General features: G+C 38.4%; 1 protein-coding gene across 13 annotated transcripts in view; it reads left to right on the top strand.

The window, feature by feature from the left end:
* The window catches only part of KCNMA1 (potassium calcium-activated channel subfamily M alpha 1), a 504,709-nt gene that overhangs the window by 357,445 nt on the left and 126,997 nt on the right, over positions 1-20,267 (top strand). For 7 of the 13 annotated variants that reach the window (XM_087933804.1, XM_087933806.1, XM_087933813.1 and 4 more), the window contains 4 exons: positions 1,363-1,472; positions 5,107-5,175; positions 10,659-10,670; positions 18,972-19,058. In XM_087933804.1, coding sequence (XP_087789930.1) covers positions 1,363-1,472; positions 5,107-5,175; positions 10,659-10,670; positions 18,972-19,058 — 278 coding nt within the window. The remainder of the gene's footprint in view (positions 1-1,362; positions 1,473-5,106; positions 5,176-10,658; positions 10,671-18,971; positions 19,059-20,267) is intronic. The other 6 variants (XM_087933808.1, XM_087933810.1, XM_087933814.1 and 3 more) reach the window with 1 other exon arrangement.

A 20,267-nucleotide genomic window follows, 5' to 3' on the forward strand; every position in this document is an offset into this window, starting at 1 on the left:
AGGTGGTTTTAAAACACGGCACGAGAAACAATTGCTTGCTTTCCTTTTATGAAAACGCTGTGATTCAGCGCAACACTTAAAGTTAGCTGAGCCTTGTGATTGCTGATTTTGGATACATTAAATCCACTGTTTCTATACAATATATTGGCTAATAAAGTTGAAAGAACCACCGTGGATTTCATTTCAGCCCAAAGGTTTCAGCAATAAAACGTCGGTTTGTTTTGCTGAATAAACCCATTCAAGGATACTGTATTAAGTATTCTAGTTGAAGAAGATAGATGAGCTGGTTTCTTTTCAATATCCTGGACAGGCGGACCATATTTTATCACCATTTCATTTTGGGGTGTTTTTTTTGTGTGTGTGGATGTACTAGGAGTAGTTGATACAGAGTAATCCTTAAATGTCTTTGGATAGCTCGGAAGATGGATCTCTTCTGCTTGCAAGATGATAAACACTGCCAAACTTTATTGAAGTAAAAAAAGAAATCAGCTGTAAATAAAAAGTTTGAAAAGAATAGGTTACTTTAAAGTTTTTTTTTTTTTATTAAACAGCACAATCATAAAAGTGAGTTACAGCCTTGTAATGTATGACAGGTAGAGATTCTCATCTGAAAATCATGTTCCGCTGGGACCTTGGGAATATCTGGGCTAGCATCTTGCCTGTAAATTCTGCAACTTTGCAAAAATGGGAAAAGGGAGCTCGTGGTTCAACCAAACACTGTGCACACTTTGAAAATAATTGTGTGCATTTGAGCAAAAATACAGTTGTTGTTTTTTTCCCAAGCATTGTAGAAACTTGGTTCTTGGGTATTATGTGAAGTTCCTAGAAAGGAATCTTATGTTCAGAATTATCCAATTATTACCCAATTATTCAGAATTATTCACGTTTCACAAATGTGTTGTTTATTAAATTTGCATTTTCCCAAAGCTCTTGCAATATATTAAAAAGGCAGATTAAAAATGCCCATATGATATTCTGCCAGCAATATTTTTCACAAAAGCTTTTTCTTAAATAGTGTCTGTCTTTCTTTCTTTCTTTCTTTCTTTCTTTCTTTCTTTCTTTCTTTCTTTCTTTCTTTCTTTCTTTCTTTCTTTCTTTCTTTCTTTCTTTCTTTCTTTCTCTCTCTCTCTCTCTCTCTCCCTCCCCCCCCTCTCTTTCTCTCTTTCTGCTTCTGGTCAATAACAAAAAGGAAAAGAGGAAAAGAAAAATTATAGAAACTGAACAGGCCTAATTCAGAATGTTTTTTTTTAAGTTAAATATAAGTACCAACCTTGATTTCCTGAAATTAATTTGCGTTATTCGCAGATGTTTTGTATTAAAAATGCAGCTACCATTTTTCTTCTTCTTTCTTCTCCTTTCTAGATTGAAGAGGATACTTGGCAGAAGTACTACTTGGAAGGAGTAGCTAATGAAATGTACACAGAGTATCTTTCTAGTGCCTTTGTTGGTCTGTCATTCCCTGCTGTTTGTGAGTAAGTACTTTTGCAGCCATGCAGTCTCCAAGAGGTCTATGTCCTTAATCCTAACCCGATGGTTTGCTAAAATGCTGAAAAACAATAGCAATATTACTTAGACTTATATATCACTTCACAGTGCTTTACAGCCCTCTCTGAACAGGGCAAATAGCAATAGCAATAGCACTTAGACTTATATACCGCTTCACGGTGCTTTTACAGCCCTCTCTAAGTGGTTTACAGAGTCAGCCTCTTGCCCCCAACAATCTGGGTTCTCGTTTTACTGACCTCGGAAGGATGGAAGGCTGAGTCAACCTTGAGCCTGGTGAGGATCGAACTGCTGAACTGCAGGCATTAGTCAGCAGAAGTAGCTTGCAGAATTGCATTCTTACCACTGCTCCACCACAGTAAATAATAAGGGAAGAATTTCCTGACATCAAGAATGATGAAACAGTCATAGCCATCAATAGACACCTAGATGTTAACAACATCTATTTTGTTGTTGTTAGTTGTGAAGTCATGTCCGACCAATCACAACCCCATGGACAATGTTCCTCCAGGCCTTCCTGCCCTCTACCATCCCCCGGAATACATTTAAGCTCACGCCGACTGCTTCAGGGACTCCATCCAGCCATCTCATTCTCTGTCGTCCCGTTCTTCTATTGCCCTCAATCGTTCCCAGCATTCGGTTCTTCTCCAGTGAGTCCTTCCTTCTCATGAGGTGGCCAAAGTCTTTGAGTTTCCTCTTCAGGATCTGGCCTTCTCAAGAGCAGCCAGAGTTGATCTCCTCCAGGACCGACCAGTTGGATCGCGTTGCTGTCCAAGGGACTCTCAGGAGTCTTCTCCAGCACCAGAGTTCAAAGGCCTCAATCATTGGTGGAATTCAAAATATTTTACTATCGGTTCTATGGGTGCGCGCTAAACAACTTCACAGTTCTTAGCCCATTTAATCTTATTTAAACCTAGATAAAATATTTTTTTTATTATTAAATTGGGATAAAAGCCTTGTTAGGTATGACATATGTTGGGCGTTGAATTATAATTTTTATGCATACACACCTCTCTCTCTCACCTGTCGGTAACTGATCTGAAGATAAGAATACAACAGAGGTGGCTATACTAATTACATTTTTATACAATGATCGATTGGCCATTGATAAAATTTATGTTCCTTCCATTCCAGCACTTCAAAATTTCTCAGAGATTAGATAGTTGCTCTTTGAAGAAAAGGGATTTGGGAATCCTTAAAAAATTTAAAAATTCCATGTTTCTCATTGTTGTTTCCTTTGAGGCCAGTTTTTTTTTTTACAGGGATGTTTTTCAAAAGCCACTTTTCCAACGTTTGATGCTTTAGAATCCCATTCTGCTAGTGAATTAAAAAGGGATTTGTAAATTAAGTCGTCATCATTGTAAGGGTTCACTATCGTTTGCAAAGGTTCATCATTGCCCCATTAACAGTCAACATTAACATTTCCCAGGGCTACTTATAAATTCCAGCAGATGTAATGCACAATGTCATCTGCTGAGCATAAAATTTGGAATGGCTTCTGTGACATTTTGCATGGTAACTGAATGTCTCCCAGGGGGCCCAATTGTCATGATAACAGCTCAATGGATGTTGAAAGTAAATCTTAAAACAATTGTTTTACATGGCCCTTGGAAAAAAACTTCCTGTGTTTATTACTATCAATTTTATCTAATGTTAGGTATCATCTTAAAAAGGAGGGGGTTTAATGAATTGTAATGAGTTCTTACCCTCAAATGTTGTAATACAGGCAGTCCTCAACTTACAACAGCTCATTTAGTGACCGATCAAAGTTACAGCAGACTGAAAACAGCGGCTTATGACCAGTTTTTACACTTGCGACCTTTCTAGCATCCTCTTGATCACGTGATGAAAATTCAGACACTTGGCAATTGATTCACATTTATGACAATTGCAGTGTCCCAAAGTCACATGATCTACATTCAGATGCTTGAGAACTGAGTCACATTTATGACAGTTGCGGCGTCCTGGGGCCATGGAAAGAGCCGTGGTGGTGCAGTAGTTAGAATGCAGTATTGTAGGCAAACTCTGCCTACTGCCAGGAGTTTGATTCAGCTCAGCTCAACTCATTGACTCAGACTTCCATCCTTCTGAGGTCAGTAAAAATGAAGAGCCAGACTGTTGACGGCAATAGGCTGACTCTAAACTGCTTAGAGAGGGCTGTAGAGGACTTTGAAGCAGTATATAAGTCTAAGGGCTACTGCTATTGCTATTAATTCAACCTCCCATCCTTCTGAGGTTGGTAGAATGAGGACCCAGATTGGACCAGAAGACCTCCAAGGACTTTTCCATCTCTATTCTGATCGACTCTATTCATCGAATAACTTGAGCTGGGGAGTGCTTCACATTTGATCTCTAAAAATATGCAACATCAACAAATGTGGCGTGTATCTGTTACACGTTACAATACTAATTTGTAGCTTAGATGTATAAACATCCGTCTTTGCTATGCACAGCTGGTTGAATATATGTTGCCAGGGGCATAATTTGCCAGTTCTCTGAACTGCACAGAAACATAACAACTGGTTCTATAGAACCAGTCTGAACTGGTAGAATCCCACCCCTGTCCTAAAGTGATAAGATCCCTACAGATGAGAGTGTGATTGGGAAAATATTAGAATGTGCAGAAATGAACAGATTAATCCTTGCTACAGAAGGGAAAGAACAAACTGAATATTATATGGCATGGGAGCTATTTTATGGATGGTTAGAGAATCAAAACAAAAGTGAGAAATAAATGGAGATGAGTGAAACAAACAATATATGTTAAGATAGAAATGTAAACAATATGATTATGATTATTAGTATGATTGGTAAGATTATTATACCTAATATACTATTATTTTCATTAGAAGATATGGAGGGAGAAATTAATAGAGTTATAATCAGGGGTGGGTTTCAAATTTTTTAACAACCGGTTCTGTGGGTGTGGCTAAGTTGGTGGGCGATAGCTTGGTGGTCATGTTATTGTCTGGGCGTGGCCAACTTAATATCATCCGCATCGAGGCACGCCTCTCCTCGCCTGGCCTCTCATGACTGTGGGGATGCTGCAACAGTCATAAGTGTGAAAAATGGTCATAAGTCAATTTTTCAGTGCCATTGTAACTTTGAATGGTCACTCCACACAACCAAAGTACCAGCAAAGGAGGGGAGGAAAAAACTCCAGAGACGTTCCTGAGATAGGAAGTCTAGTCCTGCCAAGAATTTAATAAGGGTTAATGGAGAGGCAGTTTCTGTAAGCAACACCAGAATGTTTCCTTCCTGCCTTCCTTACAGGATTAGGCCAGTAATTTCTTCTAACAACCGGTTCTCCAAACTGCTTAGAATGTTAACAACCGGTTCTAGCGAATAGGTGCGAACCGGTAGAATCCCACCCCTGGTTATAATGCTGATTATTACTATTGTAAGATTAGAGAATCACTATCAATATAATGAAGAATATAAATTTTGATTGTAATAGCATAGACACATTTGTACCAAGATGTCCGCTGTTTAATGGAAGATGATATGTTCTAGTTAAAAAAAAAGTAAAAACTTATTTAAAATATCCAAAATCAATAACATATTCTGGTTTTGTTCTCTTTCTGTCTGCTTTCTTTCTGGCAGGCTGGTCTTTGCAAAGCTAAAGCTTTTAATGATAGCCATAGAATACAAGTCGGAAAAACGGGAAAGCAGGTACGTAACTATCAGAACTTTTTCATAGTGCATCATTGATTATTTGGCCTGCTTGAATTTCTTTCTTTCTTTCTTTCTCTCATTCATTCTTTTCCTTTCTTTGTTTCTTGCTGTTTGGATGGATGTTTATATTTATAAAATAATTTTATATTCCAGGCACTCTTGACATCATGGTGCCCACTTTATATACCCAATCAAAAGGCAACTTCTTGCCTCAAATTCCAACAAAATTGATGAAATGTATGACTTTAATTTAAATTATCCTGAAACCAGTTCCTTGCCTTAAAGAATGTAAGTTCTCAATTAAAATTACACCTAAGCAGAGTTGATAATGACAACTTAGAATCCCAGTTCAGTTCCTCCTCCATAATTCTACATAACCCAATACAATCTAACCAGGTAAGTATTTCCAAGTGATGTATATAACTCTGTACATAGGGTTGCTGCAATGTGAATCCTACGCAAAGCTTGGCTTGAAAGACCACAGACAGAGTTAATATATATTAGATTAGGCAAACAGAGAAATGTATTACAGAAAAAATATTCCACCAGATCATTATTCAAGTTCAACAGGAGATTCATCTATGGCATTTTTGGTCCTTTCTTCAAGTTTGGAATATTTTTAGAAGACCATTTTAACTTAACTCCATTCCCCCTTATAAAAGATAATAATCCAAGATAGTTATCATTTCTACCAAAAGAACCTCCCAGCCTCTAAAAATGCAACATCTAACATACATGATGTTACCTAGTTTGGGTAATGAATTGTCTGCAAGAAAACAACCAAGCTCAGAGAGCACCAAGGGGCCCTCAATCTGGTTTGTGTCATACATTTTAGCCCACCAATCCTTCGGCAAAGTAAAATCCACCTGGATGCTGTATATGTTTAGTCTTGTCATTAACTTCCCAACAACGTTATTTTTGTGACCATATTCTGTGTTAAACTAATCTGAAGAATGGCGACTCCCTCATGGAAATAGAGTTACGCTTCATTAATGAAAAGGATTTGAATACTTTAAGGTCGTGGCTGATGCACAATTGCTTTATGGATAGAATGCAACTATGAATATAGTTAGGAAGAATGGAAGCCCACCTAGTTCAATTTGGATATCCCCATCTTCTCAATGCAACCTGCTGAGATTGCCACCGAATCCAACATCCCAATGGACTCAACAGGTGGCATCTTCTAGTTTCGTGTTCCTCAACCTTAGCAACTTTCAGTCATGTGGACTTCAATTTCCAGAATTCACCAGCTAGCCACACAAAGCTGAAGTCCCCATACCTTAAAGTTGCTAAGGGTGAGAAACACTGCCCTGGTTCCATTTTGTTGAAGTTCTTCATTAACCTTGTACCAAATCTGGCCTAATTGTCGACTTGATAAGATCAATTATGGAATTGGAAAATCCACAGCTTCCTACAGATTTTATATCTTCCATTCATTGGCATTTCTCATCCTGCTTTGTGATAGCTAAACACATATTGTGTGTGTGTGTGTGTGTGTGTGTGTATAAACATTTCCCCCCTATAATCACACCCTCTTTCCATTTTTAAATAACATTACTAATCTTGCAGAATTTATTTTCTTTGAACTAATATACATTCCCTACCTTGGACATACGCATACTTTTCAGTGAAGCTAAATCTTACAGCAAAATGTGCCAAAAAGGAAAATCATTTTAATTAAAATTAGGAAAATTCAGTAGAAAGTTATCGCTTAGAACAGGGATCCCCAACCCTCAGTCCAGGCTACAGCATGCCACAAAGTGGTGGCATCTGTGCAAACAAGTGAAGCCCCACCCATGGAATGCAGGCAGCACACAAAACCACCAGTCCATGTAAAATCCTTTCCTCATGGAAGCAGTTCTTGGTGCCCAAAAGGTTGGGAGCTGCTGGCTTAGAATGTAGCGTATTTGATAATGTCACCATTCCAACTAACCAACTCCAAACCAATAAACTCAGACAGGCATTTTTTCAAAGGTCCATTTTGTCACTTTGGCACACCTGGGAAAAAACCCGAATCTGAGAATTCCTGGTTTTCCCTTCCCAAAAGAAATTCACAGATTCATCCCCTGCACCCACCAGTCCATCACATGGCTCATCCAAATCTTTGTCCCAACTGGAGACTTTCCTCCAGACCCTCTTCTCCAAGTGCAGGGAACTTGTCCTTGACTCTCTGAGAAAAAATGTTGTTGAGTCTAATCTTCCATCTCTCTATGAAATTCCCCCTCCCAAATTCTCAGGAGTATTGCAGCCTCAAAGCTTCTAAGTGAAATATGGCTTCCAAGACTGACAGATAAGCTGGGCAGAATATTGAAGAGAGGAGAAAAGTAAGATCTACAGGATAGGGTCAAAAAAAGTTTTAAAAAATGGTGGCCACGTGTCACATAAAAAAATGGGTGGAGCTTCAACTACGTTACCACAGTCAACTTCTTTTAGCCATATCCTGTAGACCCCTGCTGTCCAAACATCTGTGCTTATTTAGGCAGCATTTTTTTTTCTTTTCCTAAGTAGTTTTTTACATCTTTGCAGCCTCTTGTTTTATTTCCCATCACTGTTTTTTTTTTTTTCAAAAGAAGCTGAAGTAACCCCAAAGAAATAGAGCAGGGGACTTGTTCCATCACTGGAATCCAAATTGAGGAATGTCAACAACATAAAAAAGTTACAAACTCTTCATTAGAGTAATCCTTTCACTCTGCTCTGCTTCTCCATAATGCTATATGTGGCAAAAGTACATTTTTTTTCCCAACTGGTAGACTCAGTCAAGGGAGAGAAGTTAGCTTTCTTTATGGCTCTCAATGCCACCAGACATTTCACCAGAATTGATCCAACATCTTCTAGCTTTATCTCCATTAATATTTAGAACATCCTTCCTTCTGTTTCACAGTTCAAGGCAAAAAAAGAGGTGCTTTTTTTTCCCCCAGCTTCCCTCTTTCTGTTTTTTTCTCCTACTTAGATTAAAATCTGAGTAGAAGAAGAATTGTTGAATGCTCAGTGGTACATTTGAGGGGTCCTTGGTGCTCTCTGAGCTTGGTTGTTTTCCTGCAGACATTGACTCAAATTATTTAATTGTTAGTCATTGGGTAATGAAACATCTGCAAGAGAACCACCAAGCTCAAAGAGCATCAAAAGGACCCCTCATTTTAACCCCGAGCTACAAAGATTCTCCTTTAATAATAGTCCAAGTACATTTGCCAGCCACATCTGACACCCCATCACGGTTATCTTCACAGAACTGGACAAACTTTGACCTACTGATGGGACTGGGAAGCACTCTGAAACATTCAAAGAATCAAAGATGAGGAGTAGAAATTGAGAAGAATTATGTTATGAAACCTGAAATAGATCCCTGAAATTCAACATCTCAGATGAAGAGTTTCTCCAATATAACCATGCGGCTTCCCCTGTCTATGAAGATTAGTTCTTTGACACCTAATTTGCCATTTTAAAAAACAATTTCCCCTTCCCCAATTATTGATTGGTTTTGCCCCAGATCAGGTTTCCAGCCTCCCTGCTTCGTTGTTTTTTGAAATAAGTTCTTTACGAAAACCCAGATTCAAATTTCCTAATTATGCCAAGGTTTATAGCGATCATAACCCATTTTGTCATTTGCATCTCTTGTAAGAAACAATATGCAAAAATATTTTTTTCCTGTGAGCCCAGTTATTTGTTTTATGCTATCGAATATTAATATCTAATTTATTTGACATCCTGTTTGCGAGAAGCAGGAGCTCCAGCATTTTCACCATTTCGTTCAGGAATATATTGAAAATAAATGCTGGTGCTCGGCAGCTCCCTTGATACAATGTAAATGAAAAGCTAAAATTTGATTTTCACCCAGGCTCAATGCTCATTACTAAAATGGATAACAAACGCAAATGAAATATTAACAATTGCTTGCCTAAGATTTATTAGCACTTACGTTCATGAATTCCACCTCTGTTTCTCTGCCATAATTTCTTTTGTTGCAAATTGCTAACATGTACAACAGACATCATTTTCCTTTCAGAAGTATTGGACAATCTATTTCCCCTTTAATTGAATGGAACCCTTTGTGGCCTTCAAAAGGACTTGGGAGGTTATATCCCAGATTAGCCTCTTCTAGATTAAAGGGAGAGTCCAGGGAATTTAGGAATCTAAAGGTGGTTCTCAGAATTGGAAGAGTGGTTTACATGTAGAATTTGCTTTTACAGACAGATAAGCAGAACCAAGGCCATTAACCATTGATACCTTAGCCATATCAACTCTTCTATTCAGCAGTAATATCCAGGGATGGAATTCTACCTGTTTGGCCTGGTTTGAGTGAACTGATAGCTCCGAGGATCAGCTGTGAGCAAACCAGTTTGCTCTGACGATCAGCTGTTGGGCAGACCTGCCCGCCCCTACTCTAGTCTGTGCTTTATATCCTGGTTTTAAAGCTTAGCTGTTCAGCACAGTGGATTGCCACGCATCAGTTGTTTAACCCATAGAAATTGCTGGAGAAGGTTAGTAGCAAATGCTCTGCGTGCACACAAAGCATACGTGCTCACCGAACCGGTTGTTAGCACCGGTTGAATCGCACCCCTGGTAACATCATCTAGTTGAGGATGATCTACTAAAGTTTTTGCTCAAAGATAAATTACATTTCTGAAACACAAATGGTGCTCTCTCTCTCTTCTGTGGAACACTGTAGCCCATAGGAACGTGCTCACAAGGTTGACTGAATCTTTGGGGAACATGCATTGCCCATTGTCCCACACACAAGTGTGTGCGTTGTGAAAACAGCACCGAAATCGGTTCTTCTTCCAATTCCTAAGCTGGATTACAGACCTGAGAACAAAGATATGTGACTCAAATCTCTTGCATTTGGGCGTATGTTTTCCTATTGTTTCGGTGAAAAGGGACTTCAAGGCATCATGCTGTATTTTGCAGTTTGGATGGAATAAGGACACCTTACTGAACTTGTTAAAGAAATACAGTCCATACGCCTTCAATGTTCCTTGAATTTTTAAGGAAAAGTAAAAAAATAACACCCCTGAAATATCCCTGGTATGAGCACTCTTAAAGGAAATTTCTAAAATAATAGTAATTCCACCTGAGCCCATTAAAAAGCCATGGCCTCTTCTGTCAAATTCTAATTTGGTGGTGGCTTTACTTACTTATTTATTTGCCAGCTGTAGTTTTTTTAAAAAAAGAACAAAATGAAAATTAATATTCTTTTCTCGTACCCCCATGTTTATCCCTCTGTTGGACCTTTCTCCTGTCTTTCCATTTTATTTGTCTTCATTCCCAGCTGAAATCCTTTTTTTAAAAAAATAAATATATATATATATTTTTTAAAAAAGGAGGGAAAAGTAGATTTGGAGAATTTCAAATCAAAGTGTTGTGGGTTATTAACTTATTTATTTATTTATTTTTCATTCTGGCCTTTGTTTTTTTGGTTTTTGGTGTCAGTTCATTTCTTATCCAAGTGTTTTGATTTGCAATTTTTTTCTTGTCGTTTGCAGAAGCCGAAAGCGGTATGCTCTCTTCGTTACTTTACCTTCTAACCTCAATCCTACCTCCAATCCTTCTAACTTCAGGACTAATTCCTTACCGAGAATACAGGAAGATAACATCTTTGTCTATCTTTCACATTTATATATACATATAAATATATATATACGTATAAATATATATATATACATATTTTATATTTATATTTTCATATTTATATATATATATATGTATAAAATGAGCCCCAAAATTTAAAGAGGAGAGAACATTTGATAGCAACAGTTGGTTTCTGCATTGGTTTTTTTTTTGTGTGTGTGTGTGTGTCTTCTGCACTAACTTCTTTGCAGGAATAATACCCATATAAATTAAATTTAGCAACGTTGCCTTAGGAGAAAAGATTAATCTATTAGGAAAAGTTATGCCTGATTTCATGCAATAGGAGAACTTCTCTCCTGTCCAGTACTCCTATTCCCCTGTTTTATGTACTTGTGTTTTGTTGCAACAGTGTCTGCTTCATGTCTATTAACTTTTGCTATTTGATGTTTTTACATTTGCTTCCCTTGTTCAAATTCCCCCATCAAGTGTCCTTCCAGAGTTTCTGTACCACACGGAGCTTCACACTGTCCCTTCCGCCATTTTCATGAGTAGAGTCCAAATGCCTTTTTTATTTGTTGGTTGGTTTCCGCTTTCAGTTTTGAGCCTAACACCGAACCAGAATCATTGAAATATCACCCCACCCAGAAGCTACTCCAGTTCTAACCATGGCCTTCGTGTAGCTTTTCCTACGAGACTTTTGACTGGAATATTTGAATGGGTTGATTTCTTGCCCTCACTTTTTGGTTTGGTCCGTTTTGCGTTGATTGTGCTGATATTCAGTACTGAACATAAACTGACCTGCCGTGCAGTTTTGTTGTGTCTTTGAGAACAACAAGGCATGCCTCACCAAATCCCTTTGATTTCTCTTTTGATTTCGTTCATCTGAATGCCTCTCCAACTTCACCCTGGCGTTTCCTCCATTCTTCACCCCATTCGGATGAAGCTTTTTTGAACCTCACATCCTGAAATCTTGTTTTCTTTCTCCCGTTCCCTGCTTCTGTCTTATCATCCTGTGTAGTCTGTGATATCCTTTCTGTTTAGTTTTTAATACCCTGTGGATTTGGAGTAGAGTTGTGAACAAGAGACCTGGCTTCCTGACAGTTTGGCATTATTCATATGATCCAACTGCAGAGAAGTTACTGCAACACTTTGGCATCTTCCAAGGAATCTGCAGATGTTGCACCTCTCATATGGCTTCTTGTTTACCAGTAATTTTAACCTCGTGGTAAAGGCATGCAAAGCTGTGTGGAAACAAGTGTGTGTGTGTGTGTGTGTGTGTGATTTAAAGGTGTGCCATTTTGCTCCCAGTCTAGAATGACTCAAATCTCACTTAAATTAGAGCATCGGTGGCTCATTCGTAGGCATCTTATCAGATTTTGGTTTTGATCTGCTTTGACTTAAAGCAAATTTGGGCATCGTAAAAAAGAAAATGACTAAATCTTTTGGCCATCCCCATTTGTGAGAAAAGACTTAATTCTCTGGGAGCAACACTTAGAACTGCTTGCTGAACTGATGATCCAGCTCTAGTGTTCTGCTGCTTTACAAAGTGTTGTGTCATTTGCCTTCTCATTGGTGTCTACGGTGATTTATTTTCCTCTTTGTGTAAACCTGTATTAACATTAGCTTGAAAACTCCTGGAGAGTGCTAGCAGAGAGATTCTTTGCTGCCCCAAACCGACTCATGTGCATGTCTCTGTATTATTTACAAATACGGTCTCAAGAAACTCATAAAGGGAAAAAACAAAAGTAATTTTCTTTTCCGTCATTCATAAATACTTCAACGAGTAAAGTTCGTTTTAAGGAGACCTTAGTGGAACCGTTTGCCATAACCTATGGAGCCATCTTCAAGGAAATCTTGCCTGTAATCAGGAATGTCCCATCTCTCTTAAACTAAACACAGCACTGCATCATGATGGTGAAACATATATTTTATTGTGATCTTAATTGCACGGGGAATGGTACAGCACATCTACCATAGCATGAAAGTTGCTACTACTACTATTTTTTTTTTTAGTCACTCATCCCATTGAAAAGCTTGACATTCGACCTACATCAGAATATTGTAGTATGCTTTCAATGCTGAGGCATACAAGGCAGATATTTGGATTTATTTGCTGATATAACAATATTCATTTTAATGTTCTGTTCTCATTTTTTTCCTTGAGAGAAACAGGTGATAGAGCAAATTGTTTAGCTTCCCTAGTGTTCAAGACCTAATAGGAAATATTGGCATTTATTTAGAATAAGGATCTCTAACTATCAGAAGGAGATTGAAAGTTAAACTCTATGTTGCATTAAGCATGTAACATATAGCTGACCTATTGTTCTTTTTGGCTCCAAAGAAAGTTGAGAGATGTCAGCATTCCAACTAACCAACTCCAAACCAATAAACTCAGAGACAGGCATTTCCTCAAAGTTCCATTTTATTAGAGTTGTCATATTGGCACATTTGGGAAAATCCGAATCTGAGAGTTCTGGGTTTTCCCTTCCCAAAAGAAAATCCAAGATTCATCCCCTGCGCCCATCGGTCCATCACATGGCCCATCCAAATCTTCGTCCCAACTGGAGACCTTCCTCCAGACACTCCTTTCCAGGTGCAGGGCAACATGTCCTTGACTCTCTGAGAAAAGAATGTTGTTGTGTCTAATCTTCTAACTCTCTATGAAATCCCCCCTCCCAAATTCCCAGGCACTGAATGTGCCAGCCTCGAAGCTTCCAAGTAAAAACTGGCTTCCAAGGTTGACAAAGAGACACATCAAAACTATTCTAGGCAGCAAACAACATAAGTCAAAAGCTGAGAAGTTTCTTTCCCTTCAATGCCATCTTTGAGGGTAAGGGAGGATTGGTCAGAGTGAAGAATGCAGATTTATACCACTCAGGACAATTGTTACTTTTTTCTCGATGCACGTTGCAACATTGCACAAATACCCAAATTGAGAGATGCTTGCAGAATTATGTTGGGATGCTGTGTTGGTCAAAAGATACAAGCAATGAGGCCTTGCCCCTTGTGTTTATGAAAGTTTCAGCCTGGGAATCCTACTTCAGAAGTAAGGAATCCCTGAGGATTTTACTCCACTAGCCGTTGCCAACTCTAGGAGTTGGTACTCGTCTCCATTTGAAGGCCATTGAGTCAGTGCTGTCCAAAGACATTTCTGAGGTTGTGCGGCCATCATGACATCATGGAGCATTGTTACCTTCCCACCGAAGTGGTACCCATTTATCTACTCACATTTGCACATTTTTGAACTGCTAGGCTTAGCAGGAGCTGAGGTGAGAACAGAAGCTCACCCCATCACATGGCACTTGGTTCTCAAACCAGGGCTGTCAGCTTTCCAGCGGACAAGCCCAGCATCTTAACCTCTGAGCCACCATACTGCCCTTCAGATATAAGAGTCAGTGGTATATTCTGTGCTTAATGTAACATGTAGTTTGACCCATAGAAACTTTATTTCCACAAACATAGCAATGGTTCAAATTTATCTAAGATTTAACTAAGGCAAGGTATACTTCTGCTGAAACGTTATTGGTTTCATAGCAGGATATAACATCTACTGCCTTATTAAATAAGGCCCCTTGTCCTAAATCAGTGTTCTATAATCTCAACTATTTTAAAATGTCTGGATTTCACTTCCCAGAATTCCCCAAATGGTAGTTATTAGCGAAGAAATATTCACAGCATTGTTTTAGACCAGTTTTTTTTTTTTTACAATGATATGGATGTTATGCCATATAATTATCCTCAGTTATCCTACAATGAGAGCCACATTAAGTTGGGTGATAGAAGAATGTCAGCTCAAGTTTAGCTTTCTGATCAATCATACCATTAATTCTGATGCTACTGAAGTTCATTGGAATTAATATTTAATATGAAACAACTGAAAACATTACTTCAGGCTAGGAGGAAAAAAAATGTGAATTTCTCCTGCTGTTTAATTAAATGCCACTTTTAGTATTTTAGTATTATATTAATTTAGCAATGTTTTAATTATATTAATTTAGCAACATTTTTTAAAAAGGTCAACGATGTTCTGTATAGAAACAAATCAAAAATACTTAAAACATGGGTTCATAATTAACATAAATTCATTATTCATTATAAACAGACAAAATAAAACTGAAATGTGGATTGCATTGTATATTAACAGTCACATTGCAATGGAACAATACTGAATAATAAAAAAAATAGATAAAGGAACTATAAAGCATATAGTTTTACCCCTTGAAAACAAATCACTAAAAAAATCTTTACTTTGAAACAACAGTACAGATATTTTTATGCAAAAGTTTGATTTCCTCACTGTCCCCAGGCCTGAGAAATGAAAAGTGTATACAAACATAGTAATGAAATTACTAGTACTCAGGGATAAAATTCAGGGATAGAAATGCCCATCTGAGATTGTGTGAGATGCTATCTGAAATTTTCAATACAACTTACAATTTAGCAATTGTATGGGACAGAATATCAGGAGGGATCAATTTCCTGAACTCAAGCTTAGATTTTACTCTTTGGTGTCCAGTCAAAATGTCGGCACTTCCACCCTGTGCATGACTTGCTACTCCCTGAATTCCCCTTAGGTTTTGAATCTTTTTGTCGCTTGTTTTTTAAAATATGGTTTAAATTCTGCTCTGAGTGGTTTACGGAGTCAGTATATTGTCCCCAAACAATCTGGGTCCTCATTTTACTGACTTTGGAAGGATAGAAGGCTGCTTCAATCTTGAACTGGTCAGGATCAAACTTCTGGAAGTTGGCAGAATTAGCCTGCAATACTGCATTCCGACCACTGTGCCACGATGGCTCTTATTTTAATAATTACAAAACAATTGGAGCATCCCTTGAACACCATGGGCATTGACAAAGTCACCATCGGTCAATTGCAAAAGGCAGCCTTGCTCGGAAGGAGCTTCCATCCTCTCATCAACCATCCACATCTACCTATCTCAGGTCTTCAGGAAGGACTTGATAGGTGGACAAAAATGCCACACACAGTCTGAATGCCTGATTAATAACAACAACAACAACAACAACAACAACAACAATAATAAGTCCTTTTACTCAAATATATGCTAATAATTATTAAGCTCAGAATCGTCCTGTCTTCTAAATCACATTTTTTTTCCTCTTTTTGATCTTTGGTTTATCTTCTAAAACAAATTAAAAATTAAAAAGCGTAACATTTTGCTGCATTTAAAAAAAAATGCTAAAGAAAGAACTTCCAGATTTTGAAAATAAAATTCAGGTTAAATTCAATGGCAACTCGAGTTTAGCTGCTTAATAGAGAGAGAGAGAAAAACCCACCTCTTTTACATTATCCACAATGATTGTTAATAATCAGGAAAGATGTAAAACAGGTTTTAACCAGGAGTCAGATGGTTTCACCTGATATTGAAAACATCATCTCATTATCAATCTAAGAAGGAGAAATGGATACTATCCAATTAATGCCAGTTATTTTTTTCTTCTCCAACTCAACAGTGAAGATACTGGATACTTTAGGCCTTATGGTAAATTTGAAGACCACTTAGCAGCTTTATGTCTAACCATAGGTTCTTCCTGCAAAAATCTCTTACATGCCCTTCAAATATTTCCAGAAGAATACCATTTATGAGTAGGTAGCAGGAGGAAGGATTCACTGGCTCTCAAAGATAATGCCAGAAAGCTGTATCCATGTGTATCTCGCACTGTTTGTGTTCATATATATGTGCTTTCACTGTCTCATTCCCTTAAAACATGTTTTCTACTAAGTCCCAATTGATTCTAATCATGGCGGTATTTGTTTCCTACGAACATTGCATGCATGTTAACTCTCTTTTAACTTAACAACGATGAAATTATGGACTCACACACACACACACAGAGAATCGAGTTTCCCTTAGAAGCTCTATAAAACTGCTTTGAAAATGAACGTTTTCAAAATGAGAGCTCCTTGGCGCTCTCTGAGCTTGGTTGTTTTCTTGCAGACGTTTCATTAACCAAGCCAGGTAACATCATCAGTGCTAGTCTGGCTAGCATTGACCAGCACTGATGGTGTTACCTAATTGGGTTAATGAAACATCTGCAAGAAAACCAAGCAGAGGGAGAGCCAAGGACCTTTCATTTTAATCCAGAGCTATAAATATTCTTCTTTATTGGTATTATCAAAAATGCTTTGAAAAGGATTGGGAGGAAATCCTTCAGACCTCACACAAGTGAGCCACCTCTCTGCTACTCCTTGGAGTATTCCTTCTTTCTTGAGGCATCAACACTTGCTTGAAAAGCAGAAACTGCTAACTAATTCATGCTGGAAAAATAGACGTTTTGCTTTAATGAAACCCAGAGAGGTGCAAGATGGAAAGCAAGCATGTGTTTAGTCCTAAGAAGTAGAAATGACAAGAGATTGGCTTTTTCAGCAGCACAAATGAATTCCAACAACTAATAACTGCCGTAGCATAAACCAGAGGTCTCCAAACTTAACAACTTTAAGACCAGTGGACTTCAAATCCCAGAATTTTCCAGCCAACATCTCTTAAAGTTGCCAAATTTGGACACCGCTGGTGTAAACCATTATCTTGGTCCACGGCATTAAAAGATAGTGGAAAATTGCCTATGCCTATGATTTTCCAGGAAGAAACCAATTTTGTGAATTCACCTGTACAATTTTTTGTTGAGCTAAATTAACTGTGCCTTTTTAAAACAGTGAGAATTCTCCCTCCCTTCTTCCCTTCTTTCCTTTGTAGGATGTGATCCATTAAAATAAGAAATGTTAAAAAGATAATGGGGCAGGATCAGGTCATGGGAAGATGCACATGGAACATAGAATCATTTAGTTTTATTTTTTTTTAGCTTTAAAAAAATCCTTTGAAAATCTTGACATTCACTAAATAGAGATCAGGCATATTCCTACAATGTATTCCACATTACATATTTGTTGATTGCATTTTTGATCTGCCCAACTACCAAAGTTTTCTAAGACAGGGGTTCTCCAAGCTTGGCAATTTTAAGACTTGTGGACTTCAACTACTTGAATTACTCATGCCAGACTTCTCAGTGTGGAAGTCCATGAGGCTTAAAGTTGCCAAGGTTGGGGGCCCTTGTTCTAAGCGGATGACAAATCTGTATGCAAAGGAAAATAAAACAAAGTCAATTATAAATGTGTTCCATTGGGTGGGTATTTCTTGCACGATGAGCGTGTTCAATCACTTAATATGTGGTTGATGTATTCACTTGCATCCTAGTAGACTTTACACCTTCCCTGGATTTTGGAATTGATAGAACGTTCAATACTCAATGGCTGAAACCTGAAACTGGTTACCCAAACTTTCATATTTACAGATGTACAAATTAAGTACTTCATGGATGTCTGCCCATGTTCACCCACTCTCCCTCCCAAAGCCAGGGTCTAAGACCTTAGCCAGGCTCTGTTAAAAATGTGCATTGATTTGGCCAAAGTCATAGTTCCTGTGGAAGCACGTACGCCATAAACCCAGAGGTCAGTCCAATGAGATTAGTCTAAATCTTGAAGCGCAGTTGATTTGATTTTTCTAGCAAGGATGAGTAACTTATTTTGATTCATTGACAGCAGTCTGAAAAAGGGGCTTTGGGCTGGAGAAATGATTAACCACCATACTCGGTTTATGTTTTCTTTAGCAATCGTAAATGGTTGTCTTGTACCATTCCCCCTGAGCATATATATGTATGTACTATGCTATTACTCATGTGATAGACAGTAATAGGGGGCCCATTAATAATACCCCACTTCAACAGAAATTGGCACAAAGAGCTAAACTGTCAGAAGTGTGAGACTTTTCCGGGCAGATACTTGCCATGGGAATCATTGTTCTTTGCATCAATCATAATGATTTTGTTAACTCTGAATGCAGAGCAAAAAAAAATATATCAAAGCTTTTTGTATGTTTTCCCGCTCCTTTCTACCCCTAACTGAAGTCGCTCGGGCCTCGAGCAAAGTTTCAAGATAAAGACTTTTGGTGATACGAGTGGAATGCATTTTCTGCCTCAGCTTTTCCATACAGCTCATATTTTGAAACCTTTCATTAAAAAAAATAAAATAAGATGGCTTCTAATGGCCTTCTTTTTTTCCCCTTTCTTTTGGATTTACCAAACTAATGGGCCCCCTATAATGGAGTAATAAGAAATAATGAGTTTGATTTCATAGCACAAAAATAGCATGCCCCGACCTCATTCTCTCTCTTTTTTGATTCCTGTTTGTCGTTTTGTTCCATTTCACTGGGCAGTATATTGATCAACCCTGGAAATCATGTGAAAATTCAAGAGGGTACGCTAGGATTCTTCATTGCAAGCGATGCCAAAGAAGTGAAAAGGTAAAACTATTTGGTCATTCTGTAATTGTCTCATCGCGGTCCATGATGCATTCTGGAAGCTTTCCCGAATCTCACGGCTGGGGCAGGATGTGATGTGATAAGAGTGGTGAAGAACTTGACAAGAATTGTAGGGCTCACTCAACTTTTAGGAGCATTTGCTGGTAATGAAAGATCAACTCTAGGTTCTTATATGTGGGAAGGAATGTGGGAGAAACCTGAAGACATTCATGGTGCATGATGTCCGTATGAATAGAATGAATGAGCTGGAAGGGACCTTTGGAGGTCTTCTAGCCCAGCCCGTTTGCTCAAGCTGGAGACCTGATACCATTTTGAGACAAATGGCTGCCCAATCTCTTCCTAAAAACTTCCAGGGATGCAGCACCCACAACTTCTGATGACAAGCTATTCAATCAGAATAGATCCAGAAGGACCTTGGAGGTCTTCTAGTCCAGCCCCCTGTTCAAGCAGGAGAACCTATACCATTTCAGATAAGTGGCTGTCTAGTCTCTTCTTAAAAACATCCAGTGATGAAATGCCCACAATTCCTGGAGGCAGGTTGTTCCACCGGTTAATTGTTCTCACTGTTAGGAAATTTCTCCTTAATTCCATGTTGCTTCTCTCCTTGATGAGTTTCCATCCATTGTTTCTTGTCCTGCCCCCGGGTGCTTTGGAGAATAATTTGACCCCCTCTTTTTTGTGGCAAGAAGTGCAGGAATGCTGCTATCATGTCACCCTGAATTCTTCTTTTCTTTAGACTAGCCAAACCCAAAACCTGCAGCCGTTCTTCATATGTTTTAGTCTCCAGGCCTTTGATCATCTTAGTTGCTCTTCTCTGAACTTTTTCCAAAGTCTCAACATCTTTTTTTGTAGTCTGGTGACCAAAGTTGATTGCAGTATTCCAGGTGTGGCCTTACTAGGGCTTTATAAAGCAGGAGGAATACCTGATCCTGATTCTATGCTTCTGCTTATACAACCCAGGATTATATTAGCTTTTTTGGCTGTTGCCACAGACGGCTAGCTCATATTCAAGCGATCATCCACTGAGACTTCAAGGTACTTCTCCCAGTTACTGTTTCTGAGCCAGGTCTCGCCTAATGTGCACTTGCACCCTTGATTTTTCCTTCCTAAATGTAAAACTTTGCTTTTTTCCACATTGAAATTAATTTTGTTGGATAGGGCCCATTGTTCAAGTCTGTCAAGATCTTTTTG

Source organism: Pseudonaja textilis, chromosome 4 (genome assembly GCF_049901715.1).
Source record: "Pseudonaja textilis isolate UNSWEBS1 chromosome 4, rPseTex1.2, whole genome shotgun sequence".
NCBI classification, from domain to species: Eukaryota; Metazoa; Chordata; class Lepidosauria; order Squamata; family Elapidae; genus Pseudonaja; species Pseudonaja textilis.